Source organism: Moschus berezovskii, chromosome 13, assembly GCF_049115385.1.
Source record: "Moschus berezovskii isolate FMDL1 chromosome 13, NW_MosBer_1.0, whole genome shotgun sequence".
Lineage (NCBI taxonomy): Eukaryota > Metazoa > Chordata > Mammalia > Artiodactyla > Moschidae > Moschus > Moschus berezovskii.
In genome coordinates, this window is record NC_142472.1 from 62,748,197 (window position 1) to 62,766,906 (window position 18,710).

Sequence of the window (18,710 nt, forward strand, 5' to 3'; positions counted from 1 at the left end):
GTCATGCTCAAAATTCTCCAAGCCAGGCTTCAGCAATATGTGAACCGTGAACTTCCAGATGTTCAAGCAGGTTTTAGAAAAGGCAGAGGCACCAGAGATCAAATTGCCAACATCCGCTGGATCATGGAGAAAGCAAGAGACTTCCAGAAAAACATCTATTTCTACTTCATTGACTATGCCAAAGCCTTTGACTGTGTGGGTCACAATAAACTGTAGAAAATTCTGAAAGAGATGGGAATACCAGACCACCTGACCTGCCTCTTGAGAAACCTGTATGCAAGTCAGGAAGCAACAGTTAGAACTGGTCATGGAAAAACAGACTGGTTCCAAATAGGAAAAGGAGTATGTCAAGGTTGCATATTGTCACCCTGCTTATTTAACTTATATGCAGAGTACATCATGAGGAACGCTGGGCTGTAAGAAGCACAAGCTGGAATCAAGATTGCTGGGAGAAATATCAATAACCTCAGATATGCAGATGACACCACTCTTATGGCAGAAAGTGAAGTGGAACTCAAAGGCCTCTTGAAGAAAGTGAAAGAGGAGAGTGAAAAGGTTGGCTTGAAGCTCAACATTCAGAAAACGAAGATCATGGCATCTGGTCCCATCACTTCATGGCAAATAGATGGGGAAACAGTGGAAACAGTGTCAGACTTTATTTTTGGGGGCTCCAAAATCACTGCAGATGCTGATTGCAGCCATGAAATAAAAAGACGCTTACTCCTTGGAAGGAAAATTATGACCAACCTAGACAGCAATTTAAAAAGCAGAGACATTACTTTGCCAACCAAGGTCCGTCTAGTCAAGGCTATGGTTTTTCCTGTGGTCATGTATGGATGTGAGAGTTGGACTGTGAAGAAAGCTGATCGCCGAAGAATTGATGCTTTTGAACTGTGGTGCTGGAGAAGACTCTTGAGAGTCCCTTGCACTGCAAGGAGATCCAATCAGTCCATTCTAAAGGAGATCAATCCTGGGTGTTCATTGGAAGGACTGATGGTAAAGCTGAAACTCCAATACTTTGGCCACCTCATGCGATGAGTTGACTCACTGGAAAAGAGTCTGATGCTGGGAGGGATTGGGGGTGGGAGGAGACGGGGACGACAGAGAATGCGATGGCTGGATGGCATCACCAACTCGATGGACATGAGTTTGAGTGAACTCTGGGAGTTGGTGATGGACAGGGAGGCCTGGCGTGCTGTGGTTCATGGGGTCGCAAAGAGTTGGACAAGACTGAACTGAACTGAACTGAACTGAAACCCTGAAGAAGCTTATTGCTCTAATATCTTTTTGCTTGAATTAAGTGATCTAGACCTCTTGGACAACCAATTCAAACAATGGCTTTTAGTTTAAAAAGCTGAGCTAGATGCCAGTGCTTTTTTAAACAGGAATATCTAATTAAAGTTACAAGCTGGAAGTGCTTGTTAAAATGGAAATTTCTGATGATTCTAGGACACACTAAAATTTGAGAAACAGTGTTTTAACACCGAGAAGGGTATTTGCTGATAAAATGTGTTAAAATTTGACTAGTAAGAGAAAAACCTATACTATAAAGCCAGAAGCTATAAAATGTTGCTTAATTTATGATTATACTTTCAATAGGCTGCCTCCTCTGTGGGATTTTCAGGATTTCCCAGAAACAAGGCATCTCTCCTTCCTGGGCTTGCTTTCCACAATTCAAGTGTTGCTCAATGAATTTCTGCTTCGTTTCTGCTTTCTCCCATAAAACATTCCAAATGAAAGGCTAATTTACCTGGAACTTCCAGTCACCCATAAAAGGAAGTCCAAAGATAAAAAACAAGAAAAATTAATGTGTTTTCAGGGCTAGTTGTAATATCAGCATCACCTAGAGGCCAGAAATCTCAAGATCAGATCACTAATGATGGACTCCTAGACCATGGCCAATCAGTAACCCTCAGAGCATGCAGGGGCTTCATGCCTCAAGGGAGGGAGCAACAGGATGACATTCATGTGGCTGCTGGTTATAAGAGTATGCAACTCACAAGTGGGACGGTTTCGAGAAAATGCCTCTGAGAATGTATAAACTCTACCACCCAGTCAGCTTCAAAATTCTGATTCAAAAATGTGAACCAAGAAATAAGAGTGGAAGTTAGTCCAGCCTGTTAACCAAGGGCTTTGGGAGAAGGGAATCTAAAAGACAAACGGTGGGATCTGCAAAAGCTGTTGAGAGAAATCAAAAGATGGACACGCATGGAAGGTATTGTGCAAGGTCATCAGAGTTCCTCGGAAAGCAAGAGAGGGTGATGGAAAGCTTATGGGAACATTGACACTAAGACCCAATTTTTTTCCCGGCTCTGCCACCTAAAACACTGCCCAAGGTAAAAGAGCTTTTTTCTAAAAGGAAATAGTTGAGCTAATTGATTTCTAAGGTCCCTCTGAAATGTCAAGCAATCTTCTAAGCTGTGCCTTTGTTATACAAAGTGACTGCCAACAGTACTTCAATGTCACCGTTCAGTTAATGGATGTGTCTATCTCCTCATCTTCATCTGTCTACACAATGGACTATCAGGTGGATTAACCAAACTGAAATGAATTCACAGCACTCCCTTTTGGAATTACTTTCTCATTTAGCTCTGTGCTGTGTTCAACCGCTTCTGACTCTTTGCAACCCCATGGACTGTAGCCCGCCAGGCTCCTCTGTCCATGGGATTTTCTAGGCAAGAATACTGGAGTGGGTTGCCATTTCCTTCTCCAGGGGATCTTCCTGACCCAGGGATGGAACCCAGGTTTCCTGCACTGCAGGTGGACTCTTTACCATTAACTCCTCCATTAATATCATAACTTTATTAATTTCCTATTTATTTATCTTATGCTTTTCTTTACAAATAATATATATGATCTATTTTCATCTAATATCTAAATGTTTAAAACTCAACTCAAGAGTACAAAAACCAAGATATGTTCTTCTCCTTCTGGAAGTGCAGTCTAGATAAAGAGTAAATGTATAGCATTGAGTTTGATTAGGTTGGTGCTTGTCCAAAGCCTCAGCTGAGCAGAGAAGAGGCAGGATTGAAGACAGGATGAGAATGGAGAAAAGAGAGACAGCTCACAATATGGATGTAGTCTTGTCATAAATTCCCAAAGTACAGGGTATCCATTACCAAAAGTTAGGGAACTACATGGCTAAGGAAAAAGGAATGATTCGAGGTCACAATTAATTGTGAATTACCTTGCTGTGCATCAACTTGGATCAAAATATTCAAATTTAGAGATAGAGACAGAAATAGAAATGAGCTTTTCTGATCAGGAATGTATATAGAGAAGAACGTTCTTTAACTTATGCCATTTACCTTTTGAATCACTGCTTTCATAGGAAAGCCCAAGTCAATGTTAAGCTCCTCTTTGCATCTAAGAAATGATGGTGATGTAATCCTAAAAATATGTCAACAGTGGGAGGATTCTGGGGGACGGGAGAGAGAGCTGGAAGTCAGATTCTTAGAGTGGTCCTCCATTATTTTGGTGGCTGCACAGATGGATCTCTTAAAATATTAGAGCAGGGCCCTGTATTTTGTTGCAAGTTCCATGGCATCTTAAAACCCAAGATTCCTCCTGCTATCGCCTAAAGTTAAAATATTAAAGACAAATTTCTTTTGTGTATGGCTTTATTTTGGGTCCCAGAAAGTCTTCTTCAGTTGAAGTACTCCTATGAGAGAAAGCATTATAAGATAGTACTAATAATTAATATATTTTCGGGGACTGATTAAATCAATTTCTTACCAATTTCAAGAATAACATGAGAAAAAGGACAAGTATATTTTGACACGGAAGGGAGGAAGCCAGAGTTTGGCATTTCTGAAATCTTTTTCTGTTTTTCTTAGGGAAAACATGAATTACTTCCCATGCTGTTCTCATGGCATCTTGGATATAACTACATGGTCATGTTAAATATGTCACGTAACACCTATTATAGTAAGATATTCTCACACTGTATCTCTCACATTAAAATCGACGCCCTCAAGAATGGAAACCATACATTTGTATACCTCTGCCAACCTCTAATTCCTAACTCATCTCCTGGTATGTGGAAAATGTACAGTAATTGCTTGTTAAATCCAAATCATTATATTTATTTTACAACCGTATTTTTCAATAAATTGAACTTATTTTTAAGACAAAAATCAAACACTTGGAATAAAATAATTTTGCTCTCTCTAAAATCAGTGATAAAAATCTATAAATTAGTATGAGGATTGCAAGATAAGGCTTCATCATAATCTGACTTCCATTTCCAAGATCAGACAGATGCCCAAATTCCAAGTTCATGGAGTGATGGTTTCTAGGAAAGACTATAACTGCCTCTAACTACCCGTTTGCTTTACTCCCTTGCCTGTCAATTTCTCTTTAGAATTAGAACTGTTACTGAGATGACAGGACAATCGATGCCACTTTCAGGAAAGAAAGCACCGTTCGATGCTGAGAACAATGCCTGGTGGGCAATGAAGTTCATCAGTAAGAAGGATCACCAAGGTCATAACTAGCAGTCACAAACTCAGTTAAATAAAATTAAAAATGAGTTAATTCTTCAATTAAATAACTTGATAATTCTAACAGAAGGGCATATTAGAATACCTCCAACGCAATTTCTCTGAGAATAGAGTGACTACTGAATGCTACTGTATCAATTTCTAAAACATCACTATGAGAACTTTGAAAATGAGGAAACTGAGTAAGAAAGAAATGAAGAATGACTTATGTCAGTGGTTTGGTTGGAAAAGTTTAAATCCACACCTTTTCTGTTGGGAGTTGTTTGAGCTCTTGCTTTCCAATATGAAAGAAATGTCCTTAGGGAAGTATAATCTTCCAGTATAACAGGGGCACGGCTCTGCATAGTCCTAATATTTTTTACAAACACAACTTCCTGGTATTGAATATAACTGGAGGTAGAAACAAAATGTTGAGCAATTGAACAGATTCTGAAATCACTGCGCTTGAACATGGCACAGCATTTTTAAGTTATAATAGTTGTTCAGTCACTGAAGTGAGAACTTTTTGTCAAGCATTCTGTGTTCTGTGCAGGGGTGTCTGTTAGGCAGTGAGAATATGAGGTGATTGAAACAGAAAATTCCCTTATAATCCAGAGAAACAACAATGAATCAGTCATGCTGAAAGTAACCCAAGGTTATAATTCTGAATAGAACTAGAAATTAATGGGCTAGTTTCCCAAACCTTGACTGTTGGGTCTAGGTAAAGCCTATGTACAATGTGGTTCATATTAAAACAACAGTGACCACCCTCAGTGGAGGAAATGGGTTTGTTAAACCATAGTGAACCATAGTTAATCAGGCAGTTTCTGAGACATAATGTTGTTATTTTTAGTCACTCAGTCATGTCCAACTCTTTGCGACCCCATGGATTGTAGCCTGCGAGGCTCCTCTGTCCATGGGATTTCCCAGGCAAGAATACTGAAATGGGTTGTCATTTTCTACTCAGGGGATCTTCCCTGACCCAGGAATTGAACTTCTGTCCCCGTGTCTCCTGTATTGCATGCAGATTCTTTACTGCTGAGCCACCAGGGAAGCCCCTTAGACACAGTAACTGCAACCAATGAGAACAAAAAGGCTAAAATGCAAACATATTCAGTAAAGAATGCAAACGTACTCAAGTGCACACACACACAAAACAGTAATACCAACAGCCTGTGGTCTTACCCCTATCGTTCCAAAACTTTCTGGCTTTCTTCTCATCTTTTTCTTGCACAGGTGTGTCCATATCCATTTGATCAGGTACCAGAGAGACTTGGGACTCGGGATGACATTGAAGGGGGTAGGAAGGGTACCTCCTTCTTCAAAATAACTCATCCAAAGCTTTGTTCTAGCAAATTTCCATTCTATATCCGCATGGTCCTGAACAGGAGAAAATGACAAGTGCTGACAGGTTTCTTAATAAGGTGAAATAAACCTCACAGACAGCCTGTAGCCTGACTTTGGAGTGGCTCTTGGAACATTAATTAAATCACCTATAAAAACAAGGCTGACTCCCAGAGATAGTCATCTAAACACTTTAGACAATGGCTTAGTCTAAAAAGGAGTCACAATTCTCTTGTCACTTTTCATCCTTCCCTCTTCCAGGAAACAGACAGCTAAAATAATTCCATGTTAAAGAGACTGGAGATGAATGACCTGAAGATGAATCATCATTTCTCATGCTTGTAGGCTTACATTAGCTCAGTTTCATTAGATTCTAGCCTCAAGCAGGGCTTTATGTCTTCCAAGGCCTTGACACCTTGCCTAGGTAGATGCCCACGGCTCATACTTCTGTTGTTTTCAGGAAAAGTCTTACTTGATATGTTTCCATTTGAATAAACCTTATCCACCTTTAGGCAACAGGCATAAACTCAGCAGTTCCTCAAATGTACAACAGGCCTTTGACACAGCACTGAAGCTTGACATAACCTTGGCCAAACAGTACCAGATAAGAGTATGTCTAGTGACTACCCACAAGCCTGAGGCATTCCCCCTGATTGTTTATTAATGATTCCACTTTGTTAATTGCCTGGAAAAACTTAGGAACATTTGTGACAATTAGATATGGGGCAGTCAGTCTCCTCTTAAATTAGCCACAAATCTTATTTAAGCAGAAAATCTGGAAAGTAGGAGGTGGCAGAAACTGGGCATACAGACAAATTCAAAATAGATCATCTTAACCCGTTAATATTGGGTTGGCCAAAAAGTTTGCTAGGGTTTTCTCGCATGATGCCATTGAAGAATCCGAGTGAACTTTTTGGCCAACCCAATATTATTTTTAAAGCCCTTGAGTTTTAGAGTAGGAAAAATTAGACTATACTTCACTCTAATATTCCTAAATTGCTGTGTGCTGATGAGTGCATACATTATTTGCATATATTTCTACCCTGAATAATGTGGATTTTAGTCTAGACACTGGACAGATCGTGCTTTCAACGGGCTTCACCATGTCTAGAAAATGCATGGTCTTCATTGTTTCTTAGCAGACATCTGATTGGATGAATGGATAGATAAATCCACAGAAGCTGCAGCTTCCCTCCCTTTGTTTCTTCTCTCTCATTCCTATCTCCTTCCCTATCTTTCCAAACAAACATTAATGAAGGGAAGTAGATACTGTTTGCTGTAGCCATGGAGAATGGAAATGAGTAAAATTGGCTTCAGGTCATAAAACAAATGTTGGCCTGTGAGTAGCTTCTGCTCCTTCTCATTCCCAGGAAGTCACAAGTTAAGGATTATCCTGACCTCAATATGTTCTGTTACTGTGGTCACAAAGCAGACTCTTCCTTAGTTCAAGGCTTGGGATTCTGAAACGGTCTATAACAATATTAGACTATCTAGTGATTGGAAAAACTGAAGAAAGTTCCAGGCTACTGATGACTAAATTCACCTCTGCCACTTATCCTCCCATTGTTATTGCTTAGTCGCTAAGTTGTGTCCTACTGTCTGTGACCTCATGGACTACAGCCCTCCAGGCTCCTGTGTCCATTGGATTTCCCAGGCAAGAATATTGGAGTTGCCATATCTTTCTCCAGGGGGTCTTCACAACCCAGGGTTCAAACTCACTTCTCCTTCATCTCCTCCATTGGCAGGTGGATTCTTTACCACTGCACCACCTGGAAAGCCATGGGCCTAAGTATATTCAGTGGGAGTACTTCAGTCTGGGAATCCGTAAATACAATTCATTTATTCTTAATGTCTTAGGCAGTTTTTCATCTGTGACAGGGGTCTTGCTTCCATAAAGAGAGTTTAATTAAAATTAGGAGTGCTGTTTCTCAAAATAACAATAATGACATTATTGCCAGAGAATTAGCAATAGATTCAAAGATGCAATATAATTGCAGTTATTTATGGAGTAAACGGGCAAACTATAATTATTCTTATAAGGTGCTATTTGTCTAAAGTATACATATGAAAGTCTTAAGATACATATTTAAGTCTTAAGATATATATTCCAATACAGATTTGTTCTATCACTGTTTCTAATGGCCACAGATGCAGATCACTAGTATGCAAGTTCAAAGGGATAAAGGGCTTTGTTGTTCTTATTCATTGCAGTATTTCTAGTTCCTAGGACCATACCTGGCAACAGAATATGAGCTTAATAAGATTTTATTGAATGAATGAATAAACAAACTAGGCTGTTTGCACTCTAGAGTTTCAAATAAACACATATGGCATTGTATATTCTGCTGCAGCATTCAGTGTTACTCCTCAATGACTTTTTTCTGGGCTTTAAGAAACAAAATCCTGCGCTTTTTCACTCAGACTCCTCTCTGGGTTAGCACTTGTACCTTGCAAAGCTGGTATGAGTTTGCTTTTATGAAAATTGTAGATTAGATGGTCAGAGACAATGCAAAGCCCAAAGGGCGTTATATAGAGATGAGTTGCCTGTTCATAGCCCATACCTCACCTACTGCTTGTCATAGCCAGTGACTGCCTTGCAGGTTAGATTTAGTATAATCACATGTAATATGAAAAATTAAATTAATATATAGCCAAGTATGGTAATAGTGCTTATAAACATCACATTGACTATTTATAATTCTGATTTGTTTCACTCATAGCAGTTACAGATTGTATTACCAATTATAATAGGGTGGAGTATAGCTAACAACACATTCTAGGAGGGGAGTGATTCAACTTACAGCAATAAGTTGGTAAGAATTATTCATCATAGCTATTAACATGTTAAGCAGGACAACCAGAGAGATGACGTTGTATGTCCCAAACATGGTGGCACCAACAAACTCGGTGAATTCGTGCTGTGCTTTGACATTGGTCACATATAAGTTGATGAGCCCAAATATTGACCAAAACAGGGACTGGAGTGTCTCAAATAACCTGGAATAAAGATAAAATGACATTAATAACTATATTAATAGAACCATTATACAGTAAGATTGGATGATAGAATATGATTACTATTAGGTTATATTTGATTAATTTAAAATAAACTTAATAAAAAGAATCCAAGAATACTGTTTCCTTATACTCTGCAAATGTGTACCCAATTTTCCCTAGAGCTTTGAAAGTTATTTAGTTTCCTGGACTAGTGATGACAAATCAGACCTGCAGCCTGTTTCTGTATGGCCTTGAGTTAAGAATTGGTTTTACTTTTTCAAATGGTCAGAAAAAAATCAAAAGAAGAGTGATATTTCATGATGTGAAAATTTTAAATGAATTCACATTTCAATGTGCATAAATAAAGTTTTATTGAAGCACACACCCATACCAACTCATTTATCCACTGTCTACAGTTTCTTTTCTGTTACATGGCAGAGGTGACCAATTATAACAGAGAACAGATGGCCTACAAAGCCTAAAATATGTACTACCTGTCCTTTTCATAACAAGTTTGCAAACCTCTGTCCCAAGGCACTGAGTGACAGTTAATAAATTATAGATCCTTAGGCTTAGTCTTTGAAAAATATAAGTACTTTTACCTGATTTTTCCTTTTTGATTATAAAAGGACTAAAATAGTGTTATCACTATGGATTTCCACATTTACAATTAAAGTTGCACAGAGTAAATCCTGTAAGATGACAAGATGTCTCTGAATGCTCAGATAATGAATTTGGCTATTTTTTAATATTTCAGGGAGCATTTAAAATTTTTTTAAAAATTTACTCCAAAAATGGAAAAAGATGAAGCGTGTCGGAACTCAAATGAATAATTGTTTCAGTAGGATCATTATAACACCTTAATATAATAAAAGACAATAGAACTCTTAAGAGTCTTTGAGAAATGGTTAAAAAAGACTGTAGTTACATTGTGAAAACAAAAGCAAAAAGTATCTTATGCCTGGCATGGTGACCAAGGAGGCAGGATTTCAGTGGTCAAGTGCTCCAAGGAGAGCAAATTCACATGAGGCCAGTGGACTGTGGTATGGTTGACATGCAAAGATGAGTTTAAACTATCAGATCTCCTCTCTGTGAAAGTTTTGTCTTAGAAATAGCAAGAGAATGAGGTAGATGTTAAAAGGCGCTGAAATGACAGAAGTTACAATGCAGAACCAGGATCCCTGGAATTATGAGAAAGCCAAAGTTTTGAGACAGCACACACTAAGAAACAGAATAGAGAATACATAAGCCAGGTAATAAGTAAACCCTGAAGAGAGTAATGTGGAGTAACTGAGTCATGTTAATATAGATTCTCAGAGTAAAACATTTCAAGGTCCAGCTCTTGCTAAGGTCACCCCTTGCTCGGAGAATCTAATGGATATAATCCTGTGCCAGATTCTTGTACCAGACTCCTATTACTTATCTATGGATTTCTTCTCTGGATAACCAGGATAATCCCACTAAGGGTGCCTTAATTGGTGTTCAGGATTTCTTTTCTGAATTTTTTTTTTTACATAAACCATTTCATATGTTTAATTGTGTAATAAAATTTTAATTATAAGATAGGAAATGTAATGGTTCCTTATTGCATTATTTTGCTAGGGCTGTTCAACTCTCAGTGGGGCAAATTATCTTAAAAATTTTAATGTGATCAACCTCAATCAGACCTTGTTTTGTCAACCGGTATGTACATTGGGAAGAGTTCACCATATATAATTTTTTTTTAATTTTTGAAAAAGTATCATTTATTATAATTCTATCCTATTTTTAAACTGCATATATAATTGTTTAATACAGTTGACACTTAAGGTTTATTCACAGGTTTTGTGATTCATTTTTGCACCGTTTCTTTTTTAAATTTATTTTTAACTGGAGGATAATTGCTTTATAATATTGTGTTGGTTTCTGCCATACTTGCAAAGGACAATCAGATGTCAGATTCTAACAATATCAGGGAAAGTTTAATATAATTCTTTGGCCTCAGACAAAGGCCACTAGAAGTTATTCTTTGAAAACTTTCAGAATTGACCCAAGGCCATGAGTTCTTTATTTTCAGTAGCTTTAAGGACAGTTTCTAAGATTAATGACAGTGTCATTGGCTTCAATGCAAAATGATGTTCTTTCTTCTTAAACAATGTACATTCTCACTGTGAATGTACAAGTATAATTCAACTGGTTTTTCCCTAACCTCAATAGCTGTTCAGAGAAAAGTTACATGAATGATATAATTAATTGTATAAAATGTTGCCACATAAATCTCATAGCAGTTACTTTTCTAAATATTCAAATAAAAAAGGGATATAGAGTAAAGGGATTGTAATGGTTGAATAATTCTGATTTTCTTCTACCTCAATAAGAACTATTCATCATTAGGATATTAGCAGACTCTTTGGCAAAACATTTACATATTTAATTAAAATTTGAAAACAAGAAAATTCAAAGTAAGATGACATTTTATGATTAATTCTGAATTTCATTCTTATTTTTATTTTCATTTTTTCAGTTGAATGAATCAGAAGTAAGATTTGCAGAATAGTTCCACTTAACCAAAATATATGTACTTTTAGATGAATCAAGACCCTGGTATCAGGACACTGGTATTTCTTAGTTAATTCTTTTCATATTGCATGAATTAAAAAATCAATCTAAGTTAATATTTCAAAACCATTGTTTGTAAAACTGCTTTCATAATTATTGATAGCAACATTGCCCATAAACTGATGAGCCATTAGATACATCACATTTCAGATTGCCATTATAGGACAATATTTTCCTAATTTTATGGAAAGATAAGCACAGAGAGCTTTCCAGGATAATGCCACATTTAATCAAAGCACAGTTAGCATGACATCTTGGTTAAAGACTAAAATCTGGCAACTTCTATAGCATTGCCATCCTAAAGGTACTATTTTGTCTCTTGCTTCTTGAGGCTATTTCTCAATTCCTAAAACCAGCTTGCTCCCCAGTTAAATACTTATAACAAGAAAAAGAGAACAAGTGGGAAAAAAAAAGTCATGTATTCCACAGCTGAATTTTCCTCTATTCTTTGAGATGAAACCAATGAGGAAGCATAAATACAAGACATCTGACTTGTTTCATTCCTAGTCTATAAGAAATAAAGTATATTAAAACAAAGTATGACCTCAGTTGGCCAGTTCTAGTTATCAGGAATGCATCTCCAATCGACATTAATGGCTTTTTTCTCAGTGAGAAAATATCTGTCACGAAGTCCATGCCTCTGTATTCATAAGATAGAGCTCCTCTTACCCAGAGACTATTGATTTAAAATTGTATGCAGAGTACTTTCAGTGACTAAACATTTGGTGTGTTTTAGCAACATGTAGCAATCCAGTGTTCTTGCCTGGAGAACCTGGTGGGCTGCTGTCTATGGGGTCGCATAGAGTTGGACACGACTGAAGCGACTTAGCAGGAGCAACAGCAGCAGTTCTACCCACATCAGAGAGAAAACAAGCTGGAACCATTAAAGGAGTAGAAGAAGGACTCCCTTGCTGGTGGGCAAATGCATGGAGAGACACAGAAGGCAGATCACAGTCTGTTCCCACTGGGAGCTCACGGTCAGGAGGGGATCAGAAAGGCATCCGGAAAAGGTACATCTGAGATGGGTTTTGGAATCCAGAATAAAACTTCGCCAAGAGGACAGAACAAGAGCATTCTGAGATGAGAGAATAGTGTGACCTTTTTAGGGACAGCTTAACCCATTAGAAAATGTTGAAGAGTAATGTGTTACTGGTGAATTGAGAAAAGATGAAGCTAAAAAAGGAAGCCAGGGGCAGGTCACTGAGGACTCGGTATGTCAAGCTAAGAATTCTGACTGAATCCAATAAGGAACAAGAAACTATTGAGATATTTTAAATACAAGAGCGTCAAGATTTTGGTTTAGAAAGATCATGCAGGCAATGGGACAGAAGACATATCAAGGAAGGCAGGGACAGGGGCCAGAGAACTTGGATTTAAGCAGAGGGAGTGAGCAAGGGAAGAGTGCCCGAGATGAAAAAGAGCAGGAGTAGACACTTGCAGACTGACTGTACGTGGCGGGGGTGAGGGGACGGAGGGATCTAGTTTTTGATTGAAGGATCTGGATGGGTTGTGATAGCATTGACTAAGAAAAGGAGTTGAGGGGGAGGAAGAAAAATGTTTTGAGAGACTCTCATGAGTTTTCTTTGATTGGGTTTCAATGTTTAGGACATTTGTATGAAGAGCTGTTCAAAAGACAGTTGGACTTACAGGTCTTAGGGAGAAAGGTCTGTGCTAGTGGTATGAACTAAATACAGAAGTTGTCTCTTAAGACACGTAAGGCCAAATCTATCAGATGAGTTTTTGCAGAGATACTGAACAGGGTCGAAGGGTAAGGCAGATTAATATTGAAAAGCAATCATTGTGGGACTTCCCTGGTGGTCCAGTGGTTAAGAATCCACCTTACAATGCATGGGACTTGGGTTCAGTCTCTGGTTGGGAAACTATGATCATGCATGCCATGAAGCATGGCCAAAATAAAACTAAACCATACTAGTTACTCTTTGTAACTTTGAACAAAAATAATTTGTTGTTTGCAGATTTACCATCTGCTATCAGGGGAAAAATTCGGGTAGAACACCTGATTTACTGGTGTTGAATGATTTGGACCTATAATATTTGACTGATATGCACTTATTGGTTGCTTTTCATGGTAATAGAGAAAAATCATTGGTCAGTATATGCTAAAATAATACATAAGCCAAGTTATTTAACATGTTTGATTTTAGAATAAAATTTATATTAAATATTTTGCATCAGATTCTCTAGCCATATTGTTCCTAGACACACATTTAAATTAGCTCACAATATGTAAACATTTGGGGCTTCCCACGTGGCAGAGTGGTAAAACATCTGTCAATGCAGGATATGCAGGAGACGCAAGTTTGATCCCTGGGTCGGGAAGATCCTCTGGAGAAGAAAATGGCAACCCACTCCAGTATACTTGCCTGGAAAATTCCATGGATAGAGGAGCCGGGTGGGTTATAGTTCACAGAGAATGGGGCCTCTCTGTGGGGTCACAGAGAGTCAGACACAACTGAACGACTAAACATAAGCACAAACAACACACGTTAGCATTTACCGCAAAACCAGTAACAGGGCAAACATTTCTGAGAATCTCATGGATCATAAATTAGGATGGATTAGGTAGAACCCTTGTCAGACTTTATTTTTTGGGGCTCCAAAATCACTGCAGATGCTGATTGCAGCCAGGAAATTAAAAGACGCTTACTCCTTGGAAGGAAAGTTATGACCAACCTAGATAGCATATTAAAAAGCAGAGACATTACTTTGCCAACCAAGGTCCGTCTAGTCAAGGCTATGGTTTTTCCCGTGGTCATGTATGGGTGTGAGAGTTGGACTGTGAAGAAAGCTGATCGCCGAAGAATTGATGCTTTTGAACTGTGGTGCTGGAGAAGACTCTTGAGAGTCCCTTGGACTGCAAGGAGATCCAACCAGTCCATTCTAAAGGAGATCAGTCCTGGGTGTTCATTGGAAGGACTGACGCTAAAGCTGAAACTGCAATACTTTGGCCACCTCATGCGACGAGTTGTCTCACTGGAAAAGAGTCTGATGCTGGGAGGGATTAGGGGCGGGAGGAGAAGGGGACGACAGAGAATGAGATGGCTGGATGGCATCACTGACTCGATGGACATGAGTTTGAGTGAACACCGGGAGTTGGTGATGGACAGGGAGGCCTGGCGTGCTGTGATTCATGGGGTCGTGGAGAGTCGGACACGACTGAGTGACTGAACTGAACTGAACTGCTAACTGCAGATGAACAAGATGTCTGAAAATGGGTTGGATCTTCAAACCATAGATGTTTTGAATTAAAGAAGACCAGAGGAGGAAATTCAGTTCTAGGGGCTGTGTGGAACTTTTTTCTGGAAGACAAAGCATGGAATCAGAAAGATGTGGCTGCAAATATCAACAGGGTATTCTTAGCAAGCAGTCTGTATCGGAGCACACAGTACAGAGTAACTAGGGAGTTGTGAAAGATGGAGCATGGAAAAAGGGTCTCTATTTCCATCAGAAATCCAGGAGGCCCATCAGCAGGCAGACAACATCCAGGAACTTTGTTACAGGCAGAATTTGAGTCTAAGAAGCGGAGAGGTTGGTGGGATCTACGACTGTGAATTTCTTATCCTTGTTGCCAGGGGCAGATTGCCAAGTCTAGGATCATAAGTGAGTGGAGAAAGACAAGTTCTGATATTAAAACTGAGACACAGTCCAAAGCCATTCATCACCAGGATGTTCTGCAAGGAGTTTCAATGAATCACTACTGAACTGGTGAGAAAAGAGCACGAGGAAGATGACAAAGCAGGGCAAACTGGTCGGACTGGAGAAATTGCTTAAGCTCAGGAGAATAAAGAAGCTGGAGCAAGTGATGAAGTGACAAGGTGGAGCTGGGATGACTTTTTGTTTTCTTTATGATTCGTGGTTTGTGTCAGATCTATCTCTGAATGGATTTGAGGCAGCTAAGACTGCAATGAAAACTTATGTGCAAATAATCAGATGTTGATGGAGTAAAGTGGGGTTTTAAATACTGGGATCACAGATAAAACAAATACAGAACTGAGCCAAAAAGACTATTTTAACCAAAAGTAATTTAGCTTATGGGACGTTACTGATTTCCTCCCACTGGAGAAATTATTGCACTCTTTTAGATTACATAAAATTCTAGAATGGCCAATGAATGGCCATATGACTTTCAAAGGCATCTACCAAATGACCATGTGTTCATGTGATTACTGTGGAGAGAAAGATCACCTAACTTCCTAATTCATCTGCTAATTCACTGATTATCACAGTGGGAAGGAAGTAGACATGGGCACGTATTAGGACTATGTGAGCCTGAAACACTGTGGCCATGAACATGTGCTGTCAGCAAGCCTGATTGTGAGAATTACAGAAGCTTGACATCAGACAAGACCAGATGCTCATCAGCTGTAAGGGCACAGAGAGTTTTATGTGCATCAGAATCATGGCCTAGGTTAGCCTGAGGTCTCTAGTTTGAGTTACTTCCCCATGTTTAGACTTTGGGTTAGGGAACCTGAGAATAACAGAGACACGTGAAGGGATTTCAGTACCTGGAAAACATCTGAGCAAAGATTGAAAAGCATTTGGATTTTCTTCCATGATTGGTTTTCCATAAATTCTGTTAATGTGTTTGTAAGCTGTCACTAGATACAGGTTCCTTTCTACTCCACATTTTATATTTTTTAAATATATTTCTCCATTTATTTGATGTGAAAGTCACTCACTTGTGTCCGACTCTTTGCGACCTCATGGACTATACAGTCCATGGAATTCTCTAGGCCAGAATACTGCAGTGGGTAACCTTTCCTTTCTCCAGGGGATCTTCCCAACCCAGGGATCAAAACCAGGTCTCCCACGTTGTAGGCAGATTTTTTACCAGCTGAGCCACAAGGGAAGCCCAAAAATACTAGAGTGGGTAGCCTATCCCTTTCTCCAGGGGATCTTCCCGACCCAGGAATCAAACCTGGGTCTCCTGCATTGCAGGTGGATTCTTCACCAACTGAGGTATCAGGGAAGCCCCTCCATTTATTTAGGTCTTCTCTAATTTCTCTCAGCAATGTTTTTGTTGTTGCTGTTGTTGTTGGGCTTTTTTTTTTTTTTTTTGGTGGTGCCACACGACATGTGATATTTTAGTTCCCTGTCCAGGGATCGAAGCCATGGCCCCTGTTATGGAAACATGGAGCCCTAACCACTGAGCCACCAGGTAATTTCACTCTGTTCCACATTTTAAAACAGTATACATAGCTATCTTTTATATGAGCTCATTTAAAAGAAAAGACCATTTTACTAAAACTTAGATGTACTAGATATCTCTGTTTTCCCCACCGAGCACAGTGTTTCTTTGCAACCACTTGTCATGGTTCAATTTCAAAATGTAATACCCTTTAAATTCTACCGACATTTCCAAGAGAAAAGTCCGAGACTTACGTTGAAAAGGCGTTATTCTGCTTTTCACATCGTATGCCTTTGCAGCTTAACCCTTTTGTTTCTTCGTAATAGAAGTACAACTGATTTAGGCCATTGGCAAACGCTAGCAGCACAAGGCAGTAGATGAACAGAAACTTCAAGATGTCCAGGAGCATTCTTCCCAGAGATATTTGCAGAGGCCCCAGGTGAGAATTTGCAGTGAACAGTGAGATCAGACGCAGGGAACTGAATATATTTGCAATAGCAAACAAAGCTTCAGCCACCAGCGTGGGGTGCCACATGTCCCAAGAGTCACGTGGATTAAGAGCACTGTACTGGAGAAAAGAGAGAAATGAGGAGAAAATAAAATATGAAACAAACACATGCATACAAATCTGTCAAGCTCAGGCCAGGGTGATTTTTTTCAGGTAGTTTTAGCACCACAACCTATTAGCAGGAAGTTGATGTATTCCAAGAAGGTGGCAGCACTTCTAATCTACACAAAAATAAGAAATTTACTAAAGGAACTTATAAGGGATGAGCTTTAATCAAAGTGACCTTCCTAGTCTGTCCTTGTCGTTTGTAGTCTTTGCTAATCTGTGAATTACATCTGTCCTTGATCTTTGCAATAGAACTATTAAAAAAAGAAAAGGAACATGTTATATAGGAAAAAAAAAACAGTCTGATTTTATATTGGGAAAAATAAAGATATAATAAAAAAGAAAACTACATTATAAAGGAAAACTGCTACACTTTGAAAAAAATCAATGACTTCACTTGCCATATTTGACATATTTGCCTATTTCAGAGGTATCCATGTTGGACACAAATGACATATAAATGAGTGAAAGTAGTGGCTGTGGACGTAGTAATGACTAATGTGGGCATCACCATTAATAGTTTGTATCTGTTATAGCCTGCTGCTGCTGCTGCTAAGTCGCTTCAGTCGTGTCCGACTCTGTGCGACCCCATAGACGGCAGCCCACCAGGCTCCCCCGTCCCTGGGATTCTCCAGGCAAGAACACTGGAGTGGGTTGCTATTTCCTTCTCCAATACATGAAAGTGAAAAGTGAAAGTGAAGTTGCTCAGTCATGTCCAACTCTTAGCGACCCCATGGACTGCAGCTTACTAGGCTCCTCCCTCCATGGGATTTTCCAGGCAAGAGTTCTGGAGTGGACTGCCATTGCGTTCTCCACTGTTATAGCCTAAATGTACATAAAACCTAAGTTGGAATAATTCAGGCAGTCAATGGATTGCTGATTTTAATATTTCATGTGTAGAAAGTGTGATATTTGTTTGAACATTCCCTAATTAGATAAAACATTTGATTTGAGAAAAATATTTGCTATATTAAACTTTGACCAGCAGTTATTTTTAAAGTATGATTAAAATGTCCGCTTTGAACTATTTTGATATCAGGCTATAGAAAAAGCACGTTGAAATTTATCCCTTGTAATCTTAAAGTAGATTTGTATCCTTATCAAGAAAAGGTCAAATACATGTTGAAATGCTACATTATGAACATCCATTGTTATACCTGTATAAGAACTGAACAGTAAGTTACATTCTCTTTTTCATATATATCACTAAAACTGTCTAGACAATTGCATTTTTTCCCTAATGATCATGTAGGGAAAAAAATTACTTCTTTATGAGTACCATCAGAATATTTCTGTTCTTTTTATATTGCATTTTATATCAAAGACCTTTACAAATGTCAATTAATTCTCTTGAAAGTAATAGATAGTATTTTTTAAAATCTCCTTGGGGAGAAAATACATCAGAAGTTCTTGATTTTGTTCAATACTCAGATGCCTGCTTGAGTGACAATTTAAAACAATCAAGTTTGAACTAGAAGGAAATTATTTTCTATTTTTAAATCCTGATAACTCTTCTTAAGCATTCCCA

The 18,710-nt window shown here is 38.6% G+C and overlaps 1 protein-coding gene across 3 annotated transcripts in view; it reads right to left on the bottom strand.

Annotated features, from left to right (window-relative positions):
• Positions 1 to 18,710, bottom strand: part of TRPC4 (transient receptor potential cation channel subfamily C member 4) — a 209,905-nt gene that overhangs the window by 15,258 nt on the left and 175,937 nt on the right. For all 3 annotated transcript variants that reach the window (XM_055426213.2, XM_055426211.2, XM_088842727.1), the window contains 3 exons: positions 16,824 to 17,137; positions 8,627 to 8,822; positions 5,667 to 5,861 (listed from right to left, as the gene is read on the bottom strand). In XM_055426213.2, coding sequence (XP_055282188.1) covers positions 5,667 to 5,861; positions 8,627 to 8,822; positions 16,824 to 17,137 — 705 coding nt within the window. The remainder of the gene's footprint in view (positions 1 to 5,666; positions 5,862 to 8,626; positions 8,823 to 16,823; positions 17,138 to 18,710) is intronic.